Genomic DNA, 22,214 nt, shown 5'->3' with positions numbered 1-22,214 from the left:
CTCAGAGAGAAGTAGAGGGGACATTGCGCTGTCTGTTAGGAGGTGAAGAGGTCTACTTCACTACCTCGGGGTGGAGTTTCCATTCTCCCATCTGTATTTTTTGTCTGGACAACAAGTCCGCTCCCACATTCAGGCATCCAGGGATATAAACTGCTCAGATTGACAGGAGCTTACCCTGGGCCCAAAGGAGAATCTGTTGTGCCAGTCTGTTTAACTGGCATGACCGTAGGCCTCCTTGATGGTTTATGTAAAATGCTGGAGGAAGTATTTCAGGGCCAGAAATACAGCCATCATCTTCAACACAGTTGATGTGCCAATCGAGCTGATGGGCCTCCCATTCCCCTTGAGCTGGACGACCACTTAAGACCGCTCCCCAGCCCGACAGGGAGGTGTCTGTCGTTAGCAATCTGTGATGGCAAGACGCACCTAGAGTGGGACCTAATGCGAGGAGCCGGGTTAAGTGATAGAAGAAAGAAGAAAAGAGTAGAAAATGTTTTCTGCACACTGAATCAACAAATCTAACTCCTATCAGAGGAAAATATAGAATTTGAAAGGCTGAGAAGCACAACACATCACACAGTGGTCTGAAGACAAAAGACCTGACGATGCACCTGTGGCGCATCTATTTATAGCCCTGGAACTGCCGCATTCTGATGATGTCACCAACAGAGGCTATAAATTCTGGTCAATTTCATTGATGTGTTGCACACATATTCACAGCTGGTCACTCTTAAAAGACGTTCCCAAAGTGCTGAATCAAGCGCAGCATTAAGTGCAGCTTTTGATAAGGGAACATGAAATCACATGACAAGGGAAACTAGATTTTCAAACTAAAAGACACGAAAAACAGGAACCAGCAGAATAAACATGACAACAGCTGGTGCAACCCTACCCTGTTATGTAACTGAGGAAGCACACAGTGCTGAGCAAGACAACAGAGTTTAAGAGAAAATTTACTAACTCAACAGACATAAGTAATCATTTTGCAAGTTACATGGGAAAGAATTAAGTACAATTTTGAGTCAATATAATTGTGAACAGCAAAAACAATTTTTGTTGCAGGGAAAATGAGCCCATTAAGACACAAAACATTCAGTAATGTTAAAACTACAATAGGGAGGGGTGTTATAAATTCAGGAATCACAATAAAATCATATAAGGTTTATATCTCTTCTTTTGTTGAAGATCTAGACTTGTGATGAAATGTGAGTGTCTTTATTGAATGTATTTTTTGTATGTACCCAGTCAGCATGTATTTTAATAAATGTATTTTTATAGTGGTGTATTGCAGCATGAATGCAATATGTATACAATATTATATAGTTGTTGCTTTGTAAATGGATTTCCACATACGATAAGGATATACTCTGCACATTTCTGTTTGCTGCAGCCTAGTCTCAAGTCAAGTCAAATTTATTTGTATAGCGCTTTTCACAAAATGTGTTGTTTCAAAGTAGCTGTTTAGGAAATTATGCTATAACAGAAAGTGGTTTGTGTTTAAAATGAGTAAACTAAGTAAGTGTTGTTGGTCAATGGTTAAACAAAATTATTTTGAAATTAACTGTAAGTTTTATTATTAAAGTCGATGAAGAAATCCTGAATTAACTGAAGAAATATACGTAGATGCATTGACCTTTGATTGTCCTTTGAGTCTCACAGAATGAACATTACTATAAATACATTTTAGCAAAATGTCTATTATTTGCCATGTTCTATGTTTTGTTACAGTTTTCTGGTGAAATTAACACTATAGGTGCTATTACATCTGTGCCTTTTATTTACATTCACAAAATCATGAGTACAACAGCTGACTATAACTTCAGCTGCATCATAAACTGCATACTGTCACAGTACTGTATTTGATGAAGGACGCACTTCTCTGCAGCCAAAACAGTAAGTTTTCAAGGAATGCGAGTAGTATGAACAGATTTTGGATATACTTTATCTGGGGATGTGGGTATTGACCCGTGACCTGCATATATGACGTAAGAACAACAACTGCAAAAATTATCTGCTCTGGTTTTGTTAAACAAGCACCGTTTAAGCACAATGAACAATGACTCGCGGTTCACTGCCGTTCTTTTAAATACAACACTTTGAACATGACGTCGCCTCAGCTCCTGAGAGATTATGGGAACGTTAAGTGTCCAGTCGATTCGTACTTCAGAATCTCGCCGGATATAGTCCCCCTGGTATTTCTCCCTTACTGCTTCATGAATACTGTGGATTCGGACATACTACTCCATTGCCATACTGTTTTGGCATACTATATAGTAGAGAAGTATGGATATTCAGATGCAGGTTTTATAAACACAATTGTTTTGCTCTATTACTCACACTCTTCTATGCTATGGTATAGATATAGCATCATTTGAAAAACTATACATTTTAACACTTGTAATACAGACCCACCTGCATTGACACACTTCCAATTCCATAGTAAATAGCTTGTGTAGCTCACCTCATAGAGTGTTGGACTTGGAAATCAGAAGAATACAGTTACAGCACACAAGCTGACATGTGAGAAAAAAGTTAGAGAAGCAACAGAATATGATGTGGTTGTTTCAGAAAATTTGCTTTTCATGTTGCCTTTCCTTTTAGGACAATATTGATTAGGTTTAGGAGTTGGTTTGGGTAAGGATGTCTGTTTTGTTTATCTCTCATTTGCTATCAGGACAATATCGGTTAGGATTAGGTGTTGGTTAAGGGTAAGGATTCTGTTTTGTTAACTTCTGATTTTCTTTCGAACACTTGCTTAGGTTTAGGTTAGTTAGGGAGGAACATTTTACTCATTAAACATTCATCTTAAACACTTTGTCACCATTTCAATTGCTTTTGGTGCCCCTGCTGGTCATTTCACTGGGAAACTGCAGCAAAACATGTAATGAAGCACATTTTTTGGAAAATGTTTTGGAAAAATTTTGCCATGGTAATGTCATTTTCATGAGATCGGGCTGATTTTAACCTCTAAAAAAGCACATGAAATTAAGATAGAAACAGGTGTCTGTTTGACCTCACAAAGACCCACTGAGGGTTGAAACATTGCAATTAAACTGGAACATTAATAGTATGCCAGTGTATTTCTCTCTTTTTTTTTTTTTAGCTATGCATGTCCCTCATGATGTCAGTATGATTTCAGAATGTTCAGTATATCAAAAATAATTTTGATTTAATAAAGGGATCATACATTCAGAGATCATTATGATAGAATCAAAGGGTATACATTCCAAAGTAATAATAAACTCATAATTATAGACTGTACAGTCCCTTAATCAAGTCATGATGACATTGGAATAGATAGCACTCTGATGATTTTAGAATGCATAGATCCCAAACCAACCAAGGGATAATGGTAATGGAATATATAGTTACTACATTAAATAAATAGTCTTTTATGAAGAAATAGTAATAGACTATTACTACCTAAATACAACCCTTAAAAGGATAGTTCACCCAAAAATGAAAATGATCTAATTATTTACTCACTCTCATGATATCCCAGGTGTGTATGACATTCTGTCTTCACCAGAATACATTTGTAGAAAAATAGCTTAGCTCGGTAGGTAATTAAAATGCAAATGAATGGCAATTTCTCTTTTGATGGTCCAAACCTCACAGACAGTCAGCATAAATGTCATCGATACGACTCCAGCAGATAAATTAATGTCTTTGAATTGTCTCTGTTCTTCCATGTGTTCCCTCTTCAGATGTCATCAAATCATTCTAAATCCTATCCTAAAATCCTAAAAAACAATAATGCCTATTGCTCATTGGAGTTCCTCCCAAAATTTCAAGATTTATTTATGAGACTAATGCAAATCAAATTTGAAATATTTAGTTGTTATTGAAATTAATGAGGTCTGGTAAACAAAACCTTTCCCACTCTTAGACATCCCTCTGTGAAGGGCTCCCCTACTTGAGAAGTATTTTACAGGTCACTGTGTGAAGGCAGCCAGGCTAAATGGCAAGAAAGGTAACTGACTGATTCTTTGAAGATACCAATTAGCCAAGATGCCATTTAGATGAAACACACCAGACCTTTTTCACTGCTAAGTCATGACATTTATAAGCAATCCCTGCTTGTTAGGAGAACAGGCTGAAAGCTGAAAGTGTAAGGGTCCAACCTTTCTAACAGGATTTGAGAGAGGACTGCAAAAGGTGAAACCTTCTGAATAACAGATAAAACTCTGAGAACTAAAAACCCCTCCAATGCAAGTGAGGAGAATGAAAGAGTTGTAGATAAATACTGTACACATTTTTTTCATCTCTGACTGCTGTAACACTGTTTGAGCATCTCTTTCTCTTTCCTAATTTATCAAGCAATACTAGATAAATTAATGCAGGGTCATATTCTTGAGGGTTTAAATGCAGGTTTAGCAGGTAAACATTCAAAAGGATAGGGTTTGAGTCTGTTTTTCCCCAGTTACTATCTTACTTGAGCAGGTTTTACTCCCACCATTTTTTTTCAGACAGACCCTTCAGGCCAGAGTGTTTGCATCTGATAAGATGAGTGCAAGTTGCACTTCAAGTCAAGTTATTAAGAGAGAATTGAGTGAAAAATAGTTTCATATTTCATGTTTTTCAAGACTATTTTAGCTTTAGAGTCTCCATCTGCCTTTGACCGTGGTCATCAATTCATGCTATGCCAAGGCCTTTAAAGACTGTGAAAAGGACTACAAAATGGAATCCATTAAGGAGGCAGTGTGCCTTCTCTATCATGGCTGATAAAATTATCTAATTACTGATTACACACACACACACACACACACACACACACACACACACACACACACACACACACACACACACACACACACACACACACACACACACACACACACACACACACACATGTTGTGTTTCCATGTTTTATGGGGACTTTCCATAGACATAATGGTTTTTATACTGTACAAACTTTATATTCTATCCCCTAAACCTAACCCTACCCTAAACCTAACCCTCACAGAAAACATTCTGCATTTTTACATTTTCAAAAAACATAATTTAGTATGATTTATAAGCTGTTTTCCTCATGGGGACCGACAAAATGTCCCCACAAGGTCAAAAATTTCGGGTTTTACTATCCTTATGGGGACATTTGGTCACACGCTCACACACACACACACACACACACACACACACACACACACACACACACACACACACACACACACACACACACACACACACACACACAGAGTTTCCGCTAGAAAAAAATGGTGCCGGTCACGGTTTCGTTTTACGGACATTTTGATGATATGCCGGTCAAATATATCGCCTCTTAATTAGTCAAATTGAGGAAAACTGGAGGCAGTCTATGTAACTTAAAAAATGACATAATCAGGCCGTATAGAATGCAACATATTATTATTAGCTTAACTTTCAAATAGACGAAAAAAAAAAAACATGAACGTCCGATTGGCGTCAACGCCAATTGTTTTTTACTGTGGTTTCACACACATTCACTTTTTGAAACATTGAGGCACGGATGTACCTAATACAAATAAATAAAACATCTCCTGTTAACTAGCAGATCATTCATTTAGTCCGTTATTAAATAAGAGATCTAGCGCTAAAATCTGTTGTTTTTGAAATCAAGCTGAGCGCTCGTGTCCGCTGCTATCAGTTGCATGGACGACGCGCTGCGCGAGTTGCGCAATCTTCACTAGGACGCGCGTTTCAATCTATCGCCGTTGCGGAGACTCTCTATTAATTCCGGTGAAATCACAAAATAAAATGCACACAAACGTGTCCCTGCTTGATATAGACTGTAACCATGCACTGATGAACATAGGCTATTCAGTTTTGATGATAGAGAAAAAAAACTGCACGAATGCGCGGATTAGAAGCACTGATCTATCTATAATGAGATGTTCCTGATTCACCATCGTCTGGCCTCTGAAAAAAGCTTTTAAAGCTAGTCTGCCTGGGCCTGGCCATATTTGAAACGTCTCACTCAATCGTTCGTTGTTTAGGTCTATATTGCAGCCGTTTTAGGCGTGCGCTTTATTTGAAATGCAGCATGCGATGTTGTTTCATAACTTTCAAACGATAGAGCCTGTTCCTTTATAACATAGCAAAAGATCGGTGTATTTTTGCTTTATACATTTTAGGCTTATTCTCAAATTCAGATTGTGTTAGGGGGACGGGATTATTAGGCAATTTTAATCGGACAATTTGACCGGAGAGATTTAATTTTGTCAGACATTTAATTTTTTTACCGGCCAATGTCCGGTAGTTACCGGACAACGGAAACCCTGACACACACACACACACACACACACACACACACACACACACACACACACACACACACACACACACACACACACACACACACAGTCCCTTCTTTCCCTCCACTGTACATTTAATATCCACATACAGACTCAATCCAGAGGTGAAATGTAACTCACTGAGGTGGGGAGTCTGGGTACATGATGTTGATTTGAGATAGCGTCTCCACGTAAGAGTCGAATGGAGGGGGAAACTCCTCAATACAAGTGGACCTCAACTCTCCAATGGAACCACCATATGAGAGGCTATCAGGAGCTGCAGAAACAACAACACCACCATCAAAAACATTTTAGAATCTGCTTCTACTATAGTTTGTGAAAGTTACTTTTGGAGACATGCAGATATTTTATGTTTTTTTGAGTGTTTTGTCTACTGAAATTTCTTGGAAAGATGTTTTTTTCAATGTTCCAACAGCGAAATGTCACAATTAGAGCAGTAATGAGAATGTAAATACACAATTACACTGATCTACAGACTTCATGTTCATGAAGCAGAAAACTGTCTCTCCTTTTTAAAGAAATTTCTTCTTGAATCCCTTCCTGATTTTTGGGTATTTACTTGGGGCCTGGGTAGCTCAGCGAGTAAAGACTCTGACTACCACCCCTGGAGTCACGAGTTTGAATCCAGGGCATGCTGAGTGACTCCAGCCAGGTCTCCTAAGCAACTAAATTAGCCCGGTTGCTTGGGAGGGTAGTGTCACCTCCTCGTGGTCACCATAATGTGGTTCTCAAATTTCTGTGGGGCACGTGGTGAGATGTGCAAGGATGCCACAGAGAATAGCGTGAAGCCTCCACACGCGCTATGTCTCCACAGTAATGCGCTCAACAAGCCACGTGATAAGATGCAAGGATTGACGGTCTCAGACGCGTAGGCAACTGAGATTCGTCCTCCACCAACCGGATTGAGGTGAGTCGCTATGCCACAAGGAGTTAGAGCGCATTGGGAATTGGGCATTCCAAATTGGGGAGTGTAGAGCGGAGGAGGGCAGGGCCAGGCTGAAACAACGCATGCCCAGTCCCCAATCAGCCTGATGGGGGCACGTGAGGGATAAAGGCGGCCAGTGACGACAGTTCGAGAGACAGAGAGAATATCAGGCAGCTGCTCTGTGTGTTTATGTTTGTGTGTTTTTCATTCAGTTTATTATTAAACTATTATTTATATTGTCCTCCTTTCCCAGAAACGCGGAGGGGTTGAAAGAAGACCGCCGTCCATGAGGGGAGGAAGGAAGTGACTCCCCAACCGCCTGGAGTGGTAGGTCCGCTGTCAGGGGTGGAGTCGCTGGGAACACGGAGGGGCGTTCTGTCTGCCGGGAGTTGTAGGCCTGACTCCGGTCCACCCGGGGAGGAGCGGCTGCCATCCGCCTGAGAGGGTGTTGGAGTGATCGAGGACCACGCGACAGTGCATCAGAGAACCAGTGAGTGAGTTTTTTTTCCTCTCTCTCTCCTCTCCTCTCTCTCTCTCTGTGCTCCTTGTTGGCCTTTCCCTCGCCTGTTTTGTTGTTGTTTTTGCCCTCCTGTCTCCACCCTGGTCGAGCAAGGCGGGGATGACCAGCCCGCAGATTGGGCGCAAGGCAAATCTAGTGTTCTGTGCATGTGGCAAGCACTAGGAAGTGTAATCGTAGTTTGTTAGTAATGTAGTCTCTACATGCCTTGTTGACATAATACGAACCGCTTGATATAATAGAGTTTACATGGGATTTCTGCCACAACATTCTCTGGGCTCCTAAACAAAGGACTGATTCCTTTTAGCATTTCTAGAGGGCCCAGAATAACACGTATGTCATATGAAATGGCATACTAAGCATTATAAATAAAAAAAAACCTTCCTCAACATTATGATGACATTAATTGCATTTGATATGTTTTGGACCCCATGCAGTTTGGCCACTTACCATAGCTGGCTCGCAGGTGGGGGTTGTGCAGATGTCTGTCTTTGCGCAGACTGCCCACAATGATGGTGATGCAGGAGAGGAAGAGCACCAGGCCAATGACGATGCCGGCCACCACCAGAGGGGACACCAGCAGGCTGGCTTCATTGCCCCCTTCTTGGCAGTCTGGGTAATCATGAGCATGACTGCTCTGGTTTGAGCTCACTGAAAAGACATGGAGGGGAGGACACCAGGGGTTGTAAGTGGGGAGGTAAGAGAGAATGAGAAAAGTGGGAAAACAAGAAGGAATTGGCAAAGGAACAGAGGAGGGAAGGAAGTGTGAGAGGGAGAGAGATGAGACAGTATGACAGTTTTGATTATTGAAATGCTAAATCATACATAAAAAAAACAAGCTTAAACCAGTCTAAGCTAATTGGCTGGTTTTTGCTGGGTTAAGATGGTCTTAGCTGGATTAACCTAGTCTTCAACCTGACTAGCTGAAAAGAGCCCTAAACCTGTAGACCAATATTACAACAGGTAAAAGAGACTTATTTCCCTCCGTCCCACGCAGATAGATAGATCACACTAGTGTGGGATTATGTCAGTTTTTGTATATTAACCCTACACGGATGCACACATACACACACTCACACCTACCTCTCTGTGGGCCCCAGATCAGGAACGCTCCCCAGACTTTCATCCCTCATAAGATTCTCAAGTCTGCAGAGTTTAATTTTTAATCCTGACCCATTCGAATTTTTAAATATGTGGGGTGGAAGACTTTCGTGTCAGCTTGCGAGAAGCCCAACTCCAGCCATTAGCTCCTCACTGACTTCCTTCACCCTTTCCATTAGGACCAGAGAAAAACCAAAATAAGACACACACACACGTACACACACACATTGGCCACAGAGATACAGATAGATTCAATAAACCTAGTGGTAAAGAGGATGACATTAACACTCTGTAGGTTTGATGCCTCAAGCCATTTCTGGAGATAAACAAGAAAGAAATCAAATCAGTTTATATGTGGTCAGTGTTTGAATGATAACCATATACATATATTTGGTGGGCAAAGGAAATAACACTGTCATGAGCAACTGTTCAGTTTTGATGTAAGTCTGCACAGAGCATCTCTAATTATTAATGATGATCTTTCAGTTTCAGGAAACTGAAAGCATATAATATTTGTGTGCCATTTCTGAAATCATATTTCTGTTGTACATCATTAAATGGATAGTTAATCCCGAAATGAAAGTTCTGTCATCATTTACTCACCCTCATGTTGTTTTAAACCTGTATCACTTTCTTTCTTGTTAGGCAGAATACTAGTCTCAGTTACCATTCATTCACTTTCATTAATCAGTGCTGGGGTAATGCGATAAAAGTAACGTGTTACATAATCAGATAACTTTTTTGAGTAATGAGTAAAGAAACTAAATCATTTCTATTTTAGTGTCTTATGTTGGATGTTTGACTGGCTTCAGTGAGTCCACTTCTTTAGACTGATATATTTTAAATAAAGTAACACCTTGCTTTTGTACACCTCTACTGTCCCTGTATTGTGAGAAATCAGGAATAAAAGTGTGCAAACTTCAGGGAGGAGACATAGTGCATGATTGGCACTGTTATAGAGTGTAAGGCCAGAGACTATTTAGCAGTAGGAGATGACTCCCTTCTATTTAAATGAATGGGAGAAATTGGAACACCCAACCAAGAAGCTCTTGCACCTAACAGTCAATGGATGTAGAAAGGAAGCCCCACCTTGCAGGTAAAAGAACCAATCACCTTTTAGAAACAGATATCGCCTGTCAATCAACTTGCTAAAGCACATGCGTATTTCGTGTTTTAGAGTAATATGAGGTCAACATTCGGTTGAGTGAAACGTGGTTGATTCATGTGTTAATGCACACGGCATTAACAAAGTCAGTAAATGAGTTTAGGCAGAGATGATTATAAGACTAGTCTTCCAAGGGCCTGGATAGCTCAGCAAGTATTGACACTGACTACCACCCCAAATTCAAATCCAGGGTGTGCTGAGTGACTCCAGCCAGGTCTCCTAAGCAACCAAATTGACCCGGTTGCTAAGGAGGGTAGAGTCACATGGGGTAACCTCCTTGTGGTCGCGATTATTGGTTCTCTCAATGGGGTACGTGGTAAATTGTGCATGGATCGTGGAGAGTAGCATGAGCCTCCACATGCAGAGTCTCTGCGGTGTCATGCACAAAGTACCACGTGATGTACAGATTGGCGGTCTCAGAAGCGGAGACAACTGAGACTTGTCCTCCTCCACCAAGATTGAGGTGAGTAACCGCACCACCACGAGGACCTACTAAGGAGTGGGAACTGGGCATTCCAAATTGGGAGAAAAGGGGTTAAACAAACACTGAATATATATAAGACTAGTCTTCCACTGGCCATGATATGAAACAAGGGGTGAAAAACTTGCTAAATTCATTAACTTATGCAGCTGAACTGCTCAGTGTTACAGCTCTCCGTAACTGGGAGAATGAGATAAGAAAAGCTGAATCTGGATCAGTGACACCAAGCAACGTTCTCCACCGATTGTGTACGCAGAGAACATTTCTTAGTTTCTAAAAAGATTCTACATTTTTGTTTAATCCACCATTTTCCTACATCCTGTGATGCTTAGTGAGGAATATGGGCGTTACTTCCTTTGTCAAGTTAACACAGCTGTTGTTGCGGCATCCGTCCATTCATTCTTTCGTTATTTTGAGGAGAGTGTGTATGATTTTGTATGGACATCAATCACTATATCAGTGTGTTACTGAACGTTAATAAACTGCAAAATAGTCATAAAGACAAAAAGCGCGAACATAACCGGTGCACTGTCTCCCAGATGCAGTTGAGATTTAATCTAAAAACAAACGCAACATTTCGAGCAAAATTATTGGTTATTTTGGTGGAGTACAGGTGTTAGTTCAGCTTCAGAATTGCGTGCTTGTCATCTTGTTTAAACTTACATGGGGATTTAAAAGGAAATTACCGTCCGATCGTAAAACTTGAAAAAGTCTGTCTGATTTGAACATGCCAAAACAAGTAAAAATCTAAAACGTATTTTGTTGCAGTGTATTATTGTCACCATCTCTTGTTGTCTGCCCCGTGTTTCTTGTTTTCACATGTCACCTAGCACATTTCTTGTCATGTTTCCTTGTTGTCTGCCCCGTGTTTCACTAGTCTTTGTCATAAAACTACACTTCCCAGAGTTCCCTGCACTCATCACTGCCAGCAGTCACTCATTGTTCTCACCTGTGTCCCGTTTGATCATCACTCTCCCTGTGCATTTAAACCCTGTTTGTTCCACAATCTTTGTCGATCGTTAAATGTAGTTGGCATGTCTGTTGTGGTATGTGTTTTGATCCTGTGCCTCACCCGTGTTCATGTTTGCTCCTGTTTATTTCAGTTTCCCATCGTGGATGTTTTGATTTGTTCCCGTGTCTGCATCTGGATCCAGCCTTCTTGTCTTCCCTTCTTCTGTCGTAACAGAATGATCGAACACATATGGATCCAGCGGTGCAACAGGCGAACTTCAGACTCCTCTGCCTGAAACAAGAGGACCGCCCTGTGGAGGATCACATCCGCGACTTCCTCGAGCTGGCGAGTGTCGCGGACTTCCCAGACTCCTCCCTGGTGGCTTTCTTCAGGGGCAATCTGAACAGTTTGCTTAAGGAGCGGTTGCCACCGGCAACGCGTGGCTGGACTCTCCTGGAATTCGTGGAGGAGACTTTGCTGGTCTGCGGCTCGTCACTCACTGTGGGTGTTGTTGAGGAGGACCCTGCCTCTCCTCCCGCAGTGGTGACCCTCCAGTCGTCCATGGCTCGTCCTTTCGCGCCTGCCCCACCTGCCAGCAAGCCAACCTCCACGCCTGCCTTAATCCACGAACCAGCGTCGCCAGCTTGGTCCGCTCCAGAGCCGGTGTGCTCAGCTTCCTCTGCTCCTGCGCCAGCACGCTCAACCTCGTCAGCCCGAAGGAGGAAGAGGAGGGCAGAAGCTTCTGCTCGCTACTCCACACGCTTCCACGGCCAGCGAGCCAGAGCCCACGCCTACCACGGCCAGCGAGCCAGAGCCCACGCCTGCCACGGCCAGCGAGCCAGAGCCCACACTTACCGCGGCCAGTGAGCCAGAGCCCACGCCTGCCACGGCCAGCAAGCCAGAGCCCACACCACCTACGACCAGCGAGCCAGAGCCCTCGTCTGCCCCGGTCTGCGAGCCAGAGCCCTCGTCTGCCCCAGTCAACGAGCCAGAGCGCTCGTCAGCCACGGTCAGCGAGCCCGAGTCCTCGTCAGCCACGGTCAACCAGCCAGAGCCAGCGCCTGTAGCCTCGACCGTCCCAGAGCCAGCGCCTGTAGCCTCGACCGTCCCAGAGCCAGCGCCTGTAGCCTCGACCGTCCCAGAGCCAGCGCCTGTAGCCTCGACCGTCCCAGAGCCAGCGCCAGCAGCCATGACCATCCAAGAGCCAACGCCTGCCTAGCTTCCCAGAGCTCCGCCTCCCGAGCTTCCCAGAGCTCCGCCTCCCGAGCTTCCCAGAGCTCCGCCTCCCGAGCTTCCCAAGCTTTCCAGAGCTCCGCCCTCCGAGCTTTCCAGAGCTCCGCCTTCCGAGCTTTCCAGAGCTCAGCCCTCTGAGCTTCCTAGAGCTCCGCCTTCCGAGCTTCCCGAGCTTTCCAGAGCTCCTCCTCCCGAGCCTCCCAGGGCTCCGCCTCTCAAGTCCCTCGAGTCTTCCAGGGCTCCTCCTCCCGAGCCTTCCAGGGCTCCGCCTCTCAAACCTTCCAGGGCTCCGCCACTCCAGCCTCTCGAGCCTTCCAGGGCTCCGCCCCTCAAGCCTCTCGAGCCTCCCAGGGCTCCGCCCCTCAAGCCTCTCGAGCCTCCCAGGGCTCCGCCCCTCAAGCCTCTCGAGCCTCCCAGGGCTCCGCCCCTCAAGCCTCTCGAACCTCCCAGGGTTCCGCCTCTCAAGCCTCTCGAGCCTCCCAGGGCTCCTCCTCTCGAGTCTTCCAGGGCTCCTCCTCTCGAGCCTTCCAGGGCTCCGCCTCTCAAGTCTCCCGAGCCTCCCAGGGCTCCTCCCGAGCCTCCCAGTGCTCCGCCTCCCGAGCCTCCCGTGGCTACGCCTCCCGAGCCTCCCACGGCTCCACCCTCAGAGCCTCCCGAGCCTCCTACGGCTCCGCCTCCCGAGCCTCCTACGGCTCTGCCCCCAGAAACTCCAGAGCCTTCCAGGTCTCAGCCCCTAAAGCCTCCTACGGCGCCGCCCACAGAGCCTCCTATGGCTCCGCCTCCAGAGCCTCCTACGGCTCCGCCCCTAAAGCCTCCTACGGCGCCGCCTACCGCGGCTCTGCCTCCTGAGCCTCCCTCGGCTCCGCCTCAGAGGTCCTCCTTGGCTCCACCAGCCTCCCCAGTGGCCACTCCTCCTCCCAGGCCCCCTGAACCGGCCCTTGCCCCACGGCCATCTCCTAGGCCCCCAAAACCGGCCTCTGTCCTTTGGCCACCTCCCAGGCTCCCTGAACCGACCCTTGCCCCGCGGCCATCTCCTAGGCCCCCAAAACCGGCCTCTGTCCTGTGGCCACCTCCCAGGCCCCCTGAACCGGCCCTTGCCTTGTGGCCAGCCCCCAGGCCATCTAAACCTGTCCCTGCCCGGTCGACGCCTCCCAGACCACCTAAACCTGTCCCTGTCCGGTCGATACCTCCCTGGCCTCCTAAACCTTTCCCTTTGTGCCCCCGGGGACTGCCTAATTGGCCCCGTGGACTGTCTCATTTCCCTTTTTGCCCCCGTGGACTGCCTAATTGCCCCTTGTGCCTCCTTGGTCTGTCTCCTTGCCCCTTGTGCCCCTGTGGACTGTCTGTTTTCCTCCCTGTTCTAGCCCCTCACTCACTGGAAATTTTGTTGTTTTTGTTGTTTTTTGTGGTTTCTTTTGGACCGTCTGGAATCCGGTCCTTTTAGGGGGGGTTATGTCACGATCTCTTGTTGTCTGCCCCGTGTTTCTTGTTTTCACATGTCACCTAGCACATTTCTTGTCATGTTTCCTTGTTGTCTGCCCCGTGTTTCACTAGTCTTTGTCATAAAACTACACTTCCCAGAGTTCCCTGCACTCATCACTGCCAGCAGTCACTCATTGTTCTCACCTGTGTCCCGTTTGATCATCACTCTCCCTGTGCATTTAAACCCTGTTTGTTCCACAATCTTTGTCGATCGTTAAATGTAGTTGGCATGTCTGTCGTGGTATGTGTTTTGATCCTGTGCCTCACCCGTGTTAATATTTGCTCCTGTTTATTTCAGTTTCCCATCGTGGATGTTTTGATTTGTTCCCGTGTCTACCTGTTTTGTATTTTATTTATAATTTCATTAAAACCTCTAACCGCATCTGGATCCAGTCTTCTTGTCTTCCCTTCTTCTGTCGTAACAATTATGAGGTGTAGACTACCCTCTACCTTTCTGTTCACTTCAATCCATCTTTAACAAAAAAAAAACCTATCTTATTAATAAAGCTGCATATTGCTAATTTTCTTCATGATAAAAAATGCACAGTTACATTTATTATTATTCAATAAGTCTTGAGCCATTAAATTATAATGTTGCTGCATTAAGCGTGCGTGCTCGAGGGATGACCATCCCCGCGACAGAGTGTGGATCAGCCGGGTGCAGTTTCAGTCTCTACCCCTTAGATCGGGACATTCGCGCAACTCATAGAAGAGGCACTGACCACACAGAGACATGCCAGATTTGGAGATTGTAGTTATTTATATGATCTGCTTCCGTATTATTTGAACTTTTATAAAGCTAAACTGCATTAAATATAACTGCATTTAAAGATGTAACACTGGGGTGTTTCACATAGCTCCGGCTCCACTTATTCCACAACAACAGTGCTTCTGTATTTACTTACTTAGTATTTTTGCATTATAATTCCATCATACTTTGAGATCTACATCACTTGAAGCTGTTTGGAAGGTTTGGAGTGCATCTGGGCTGTGAGCTGTGCAATTCTTCCTCTCCACAGTCAGTGCTGCTCTCACGCGTCATCATTAGAGTTTAATGTGATCTCATGTTACATTAAATGAGATAAAACGACTATAACGAAAATGTTTGCATTTTTTTTTTATTGTCGACGTTGTCGATAACTTTTAGCCCTATTTGAGAATGTTCCCAAAAATAAATTCCCAAAAGTAATGCCCAGAAGCACATACACACAACATGGACTATGATGGACTTCAGATGAAGAACTGATGCCAACTCCATATATGCCACTGTCTGAAAGTTGGAATTAGATGGACCTCACAAACCTCACAGAAATGACCTGCTGGTTGAACTGCGATGCACCTAATATTATAGACATTATAGTCATGTTGACATTATAGCCTGGCCCCCACAGTGAGCCTGGTTTCTCCCAAGGTTATTTTTCTTCATTAACTAACATATTGAGTTTTGTGTTCCTTGCCACAGTCACCTTCAGCTTGCTCATTTGGGTTCTAAATCCAATTCTTATATACTTATTTACCTAATAATTAATTTTTATACATAATTTACAATCAAAAATTTTAAAATCAAACTATGCAACAAAGAATCTATATATATTACAGTTTAATTTTCTGTTAAAATATGATTTTCTATAAAGCTGCCTTGAAACGATATATGTTGTGAAAAGCGCTATACAAAAAAAATAAATAAATAATAAATTAATTGACATACCTCAAGTCAAAATAAACAAGTGCAGGATGATTAGCATTGGAAAGGCCTTATTGGCCTCAGTCTCACCACCAGCACTGAACACCCACAAATTAACACCCAACTTTGAATATTTATACTGATAGTTCATCTGAGAATTCAGCTCTAATTTATTAAAAGTGCCGCATGTTAATTTGTGGGTGGTCAGTGCTGGAGTTCTCCTATGACACCACATGGTTGTGTCTCCAGGGCTACTGCAGTATGGCAACCTCCAGGCATCCAACCGGTCTATGCTAACATTGGGACACACGTTTGATGTGTCCTCTCACTCACGTGTAAGATGTGTGGCTTTATGAGCTGACACTGACTGAGATAGCATTTGGGAAATGGAGTGGCACTGCTTGATGATGATGATGTCAGATTAGATTCTGAGTATGTGAGTGGCTTATGTAAGTTGTCGTGTCCTTCTGCTGTACTTCCCCTTAGCCCTGGAATCCTTGTCCTGTCTAAGGAAAAAACACATGGCTTTGCTCTGAAGGTCGTGGCAAACAAACATGCAACTTGATTGCATAATAACAACAACTTTTGCCCTCCTTAAACCTCTCTCACTCTCACAAACACTTCCACACGCACAATGACTCTTTTGCTCCTCTCTCTTCTCTTTAAATTCTTCCCAATGGGAACAATCCAGTTCTGTGCCATATATTTCCATATCTGTAGCCCACGTTTTGCATTCAACAACAGCCACTTTCTCACACTGTCGTTCTCAGTTCTACACTGCAAAAAGGCTGCAAAATGCAAAAAGATTTTAATCAGTATCATTCTTTCAGTCTTCAGTCTTTTTTCCAGTAAAATATCTCAACATCCTTGAAATATATAAAGTTAATAATGCATTTATCTGCATTATTGGCTGCACATCAAAAAGGTATAATAAGTCACAAACTGGGCCAAAGTTGAAGTTGTTTGACTTGTTGCTGACTCAGCACTATAAGTCTTGACCAATGCACAATCCAACATTGTATAACCATGTAGTGAGACATTGTACCGCAAGCAAGATTTATATGAGCACTTTCAATCATACATCATAACAGCACTTGGAAAGAATGCAGCGATATTTACAGAATTATGAGTACTTGGTTTAGATCTCTCAGCAACAAGAATGAAAACTGTGTGAAGAGAAGGTCACTGATACTCATGCTTACACACAATGAATAAGAACAGGAGACCCCAGAGAACTTGATCCCCTTCTGTCACTCACTCGACGTTGTGTCGAATGAAGTGACACAAGGGTTCTTCCTGGGATGCCAAACGTACATCTTAACCTGAGAAAAGGCCAATGTCATGTCGGCAGACAGAATTTGTATGCCCCACCCCGGACATACGGGTATAAAGGGAAGCGGGGCAGCGAGTGCCAGTCAGAATTTTTCTTCGGAGCCGAACGGTTGTGCAACAGCAAACTGAAGTTCACCACTGTTACACTCACCTCTGTCAGTGAGAAGCATTGCTGTTGGATCTATGGCATGTTTCCAGTTGGAGTTCTCTCTCTCTGCACGCTGTGCAGTCTATGCCCCTGGGTGCTTTGACAGCGCTTTTCACTGTTAAAAGAGTGTTCTCCTCCTAAAAGAACTTTGCTTTCTCCAAAAGAGTTTGAGTTTTCCACTCACAAAAGAGCAATACACAGCGGCGTTGAACGTCCTTTTCAGGACACATCTTTTTCAAGATGCCTTTCCACCTGTGTTGTTCCTGGATGCGGTCGATTTCTCTCCAAGACCGATGGCCACAGACGCTGCCTCGTGTGCCTGGGTAGCGATCACACTGAGGCGGCGTTTGTGGATGGCTCATGTACTCATTGCGAAAACATGACTGTGACAGCATTGCGGTCGCGACTCTCCTTCCTCAAGGTGAATGCCACTTCAGCCGCCCCCCGCATCGCTCCTTCTTCCCATGGGATTGAGGACGACCCTGGCTGGCGATGAAGGTGATATGGGGATAACGACGGGCTCGGTTTCGCCGGGTAAATCCCCACAAACCACCCGCCCACCAACACGCTCGCTCACTTCCGTCCGAGCTAAGGATTAGTGCGGCTCACCACACAGCCAGCCGGCATTCTCCCTTGAGCCCCTAGACTTGGATGATGACATCGCCGCTGCATTGGAAAGCGTCCAGGCGTCTGACGCAGAAGACTCGATTGGCCTGCCGCCTTTGGGCCAGCCCGCCCAGTCTGAGGCGGACACGCAGATGGCCAACATGCTTGGCCGGGCTGCCGTGAGCATGGGCTTGGACTGGAACCCTCCGTCCTCCCCACGGCCTTCGCGGCTTGATGACTGGTACCTCGGCTCCAGACGACGCTCACAGCCACACCCCCGGTACCGTTCTTCCCAGAAGTGCATGACGAGCTGACACGGTCATGGAGGGCACTTTTTACTGCCCGTAACCGACCCCTCCACTCGTCCGCTCTCACTACCCTGGATGGTGGGGCTGTCCACGGGTACACGGAAGTCCCCCAGGTGGATGGGGCGGTTGCAATCCACCCGTTTCCCGAGAATGGTACTCCCCTCCAGAGCCTGTAGGATGACATCATCTTTGACCTCCAAAGCCTACAGCGCCACCGGACAGGCCGCCTCCGCCCTGCATGCCATGGCTCTCCTGCAGGTCCATCAAGCCAAGGCAATTAAAGATCTGCACCTGGGTAGTCCTGATCCCGACGTGCTGCAGGAACTGCGCTCTGCCACGACCTCGCTCTCAAAGCCATGAAGGTAACAGCGCAGGCACTCGGACGGGCGATGGCCACCATCGTGGTCCAGGAGCGCCACCTCTGGCTGAACATGGTCGAGATGCACGAGGATGACAAGTCACGATTTCTCAACGGCACATCTCCCAGCTCGGCCTCTTCGGCAACACCGTCGCCGACTTTGCCCAGCAGTTCTTGGCGGTGCAGAAGCAAACGGAGGCGATTTCTCACATCATGCCGCGGCGCCGCCAAACCAGCACACCCCGCCTGCTTGCCGAGGGTGTCCCCCTGCGACCAAACAACAGGCAGCTCCGCCTCAACCTGGGCCCAGCTCTCAGCCCCAGCGTCGAGCACCTCGCAGGCGGCGTACACCCCCAGTCTCTTAGGCTGTTTTTATTGGTGGGAAGGTCAGTGTTCAAATTCAGTGGCTGTGTCTGTGTCTCATTAACTTAAATGTGACAAATATACTATTATTGTATTTTTTATGTTCATCCAAATCAAAATCTCCCAAACAGAAAAGACATTCAGGAATTATTCTGCTATACCCCGGAGCGCAAGTCCACATTCAGTGTACTGGCACAAGTGTTATTATTTATTTATTTATTTTTGTTTATTTCCTTTGCCTCTGCAGTCTTGCTTTTTTACATGACAGATTAAAATAGCGCACCAGTTGTTTTTAAATAGAGCGAAGTGGACCATTACATTAAAAGTCCTAGCTGCCTCACTATTTTCAGTCTAAATTGTAATATGTAATATATAGTCAAATGTACTGGAGTGTTTGCTGCAGTTTAAATGAGTGTTCTGGGTGATATTTTATTTGCTTCGTGGAGATTTAATGTGTATTAAACATTATTTATTTATTTATTTTTTACAATTGTGATTACATAACCCCCCCACCCCCCCATGTTCCCCACCACCCATCATTTCAGCACCCTGCCCCAAAACATCTTCCCGTGCCCATGATCTTTTGGGATGTAATAATGGAGATGTATGGCTGCAGTGAAACCATGCAACACGGCCGATTATACTGTTCAAACTCTTATTTTTTTTTCAAATTGGGATGCTTTTGGAACTGGAATTTGCACATTTAAGGATAAGAAAATGTTTAAATTTAAGGATAATAAACTCATAAGTACACATCAAAATGTGTCTCAAACCTACAAGGCAAACTTGCCTCATACAAGCTTCTCATAGCCCTCATGAGAGATACCATCTGTCAGAATTGTTAAAAGTTCACATAACCTTCTATTAATTTCCACTTCTGGCTCCTAGAAGATCCAGCTGGGAAGGACGTGACAGATATTTCAAGCTCTGACACACCTTTCAATCTCTCCAATTGACCCAGATAACACAGACTATAAGATGCTCTGATTGGAAATGACTGCAAGACTTTTAAAACCATTGAGTAATTTGATCAGTCTTTTTATACAAATCATTTTTGTAATTCAGTTATGTTCAATTTAAGGCCACTAAAGCAATCAAATCACTAAACTTCATATTTGCATGTTTACAGAGACACAAAACAAATGTAATTTTTTTGCACATATATCTCTCGTAGCGCTCTAGTTTTTGCTTGTTTGTTTTTTCATAGCAAGCACAAGATGCTTTGGTAAATTAATCTAACTGCGGATAATCTTCCGGTTGAGTGAGCGCTGGCATGTCTGTCTGCGGCTGCTCTCCGTTTTCTTTATGATGTTTCTAGTTGTTTTTATTTAATGGCCTTTTAAAAGAGCGACCTCAGTTTTATGAGGTCAAGTTTTATGGTTCTCTTTTATGGATAATGGACTGTTGACTTAAAAAAAAAAATTATTAAACTACACTACACATTCACCCGACCAACTCAAACCATTCTCTCTACGTTTTAAACTCTATGTCATCCTCTCGTCTGCCAGGATTACATCAGAGTAAACAAACTGCTGAACTCACTGAACATCTTCACTGGGACTATTTTGTGCAGTCTCAAATGGGCCACCTGATTCCTTGCCCATTGTCCATGTCCAGGTGGGCTGGAGCGTGCAGAACTGGAATTCGGGTGGTGTTGGTGGATCATTCAGTATGCTCTGCCTTCTGGAGTTTTGCTGCTGGACCTTGCCAGTTTCAGTGGTGAGCTCCCTGTCTGCAGGCTCATGCAGATATTTTGCTGCATTTGGTCTTCATGACGTCACCCTCCGACTGGTGCAAGGGATTTGAAACAGGGGGTCATTTTCAATAATCTCAGCAGGCTAAAACACATATTTTACTCCAGCAAAAAATGCAGATGATGCCACCATTAAGATGGCCCTCATAAATGCATGATCAATCTCGAGCAAGTCTTTTATGTTGAAAGACTTTTTTATATCATGATCAGTGGACTGTTCATTCATCACGAGACCTGGCTGAATCCTTGCGAACAAATGCCACTGGGGATCTAACACTGCCAGGCTCTGACTTTTTAAATTCTCCATGGATTTCATAGCGAGGAGGTGGCATTACCACTGTTTTTAAAAACTCGTTTAAATGCAGAACACTACCTACGAATATGTATTCAACATCCAACTACAAAAGTTTGATGCTCTGGGTCCTGCCTTATTCTGACTTTCTTTCTGGACTGGTGTCATACTGTGATAGATTCCTGATTCTTGGGGAGTTTAATATCCATGTATGCTGTCCATCGAAACCACTGGTAAATTAATCTCTCTCCCTCACTGAGTCTTAAAATATTGTTCAACATGTCACCGGTTCTACCCACTACATGGGTCATACATTAGATCTGGGTTTATCTTATGGTATCTCTGTATTTAACTTATAGATCTTAGATATTGGCATCTCTGATCATTATTCAATAATGTCTGAGTCTGTCCCTACTTGTCCTCTCCTTACTACTTCTCTGTCTCTGTCACTCCCGGTCCATACACTCATCTATATAATTTTTCAGAATTGTATTTATCATATTTTACTGATGATGTCTCAGATCAATTCAAAACTGAATCACTGGTTGAAGCTTTCAATAAAGCTTTCACTCTTGATAATGATAAAGCAAAAGCTAAGTTTTTCCTCTGAAGTACTCTCTGATAATGCAAATCAACCAAAAGTATTGTTTAATACTATGTATTCTGTATTAAACCCTATGAGAGATGCTTTTTTGGATGCTATTCAAGAGACCTGTGACAAACCTTTTAACTTTATTACTCACAAAATCTAGCATATTAAAGGTGTGATTGTCCTACAGTACCAAGTCGATACTAACTTGTTTGATTGATTTTCCGATACCAGTATTTCTGCAGTACCAATAGTACACACACTGTTACCTGTTTTACACCAAAATGCGGCTGATTGTTGTGTTAGAGCAGGTGCTCAACATGAGGAAATGAGAAGCAATCACAAGAAGAGCACTGTGCACATAAATGGTCAAATGTGTTTCATGGCCAAAATGGCTGTCTGACGCTGTATTACTGTTATGTAAAAACAGTTGAGTGATTGCAAACCAACAAAAATAATCAGGTGTGTGTCAAAATATCCGATCTGAGCATAACACCTTGCAGTATCTGTCTATTATTTTGTTAATTATTTATAATAATCAACCAACAATAAGCCACTGAAAAAATCCTCAATGTTTTTAATTTATTTATTTGTTTTAATTAGTGTTTTTTCCTTTACATTATACTTAGTTA

At 44.0% G+C, this 22,214-nt stretch overlaps 1 protein-coding gene across 2 annotated transcripts in view; it reads right to left on the bottom strand.

The window, feature by feature from the left end:
* Positions 1–22,214, bottom strand: part of LOC127650632 (protein BEAN1-like) — a 75,570-nt gene that overhangs the window by 21,845 nt on the left and 31,511 nt on the right. The window contains exons 2-4 of one of the 2 annotated variants that reach the window (XM_052136204.1): positions 8,819–9,004; positions 8,186–8,386; positions 6,414–6,549 (exon numbers count right to left, since the gene is read on the bottom strand). In XM_052136204.1, coding sequence (XP_051992164.1) covers positions 6,414–6,549; positions 8,186–8,386; positions 8,819–8,861 — 380 coding nt within the window. In that variant the 5' untranslated portion in view covers positions 8,862–9,004. The remainder of the gene's footprint in view (positions 1–6,413; positions 6,550–8,185; positions 8,387–8,818; positions 9,005–22,214) is intronic. The other variant, XM_052136194.1, reaches the window with a different exon arrangement.

The sequence above is a fragment of the Xyrauchen texanus genome, chromosome 1 (assembly GCF_025860055.1).
Source record: "Xyrauchen texanus isolate HMW12.3.18 chromosome 1, RBS_HiC_50CHRs, whole genome shotgun sequence".
Lineage (NCBI taxonomy): Eukaryota > Metazoa > Chordata > Actinopteri > Cypriniformes > Catostomidae > Xyrauchen > Xyrauchen texanus.
This window is presented reverse-complemented; position numbering and strand designations above follow the sequence as displayed.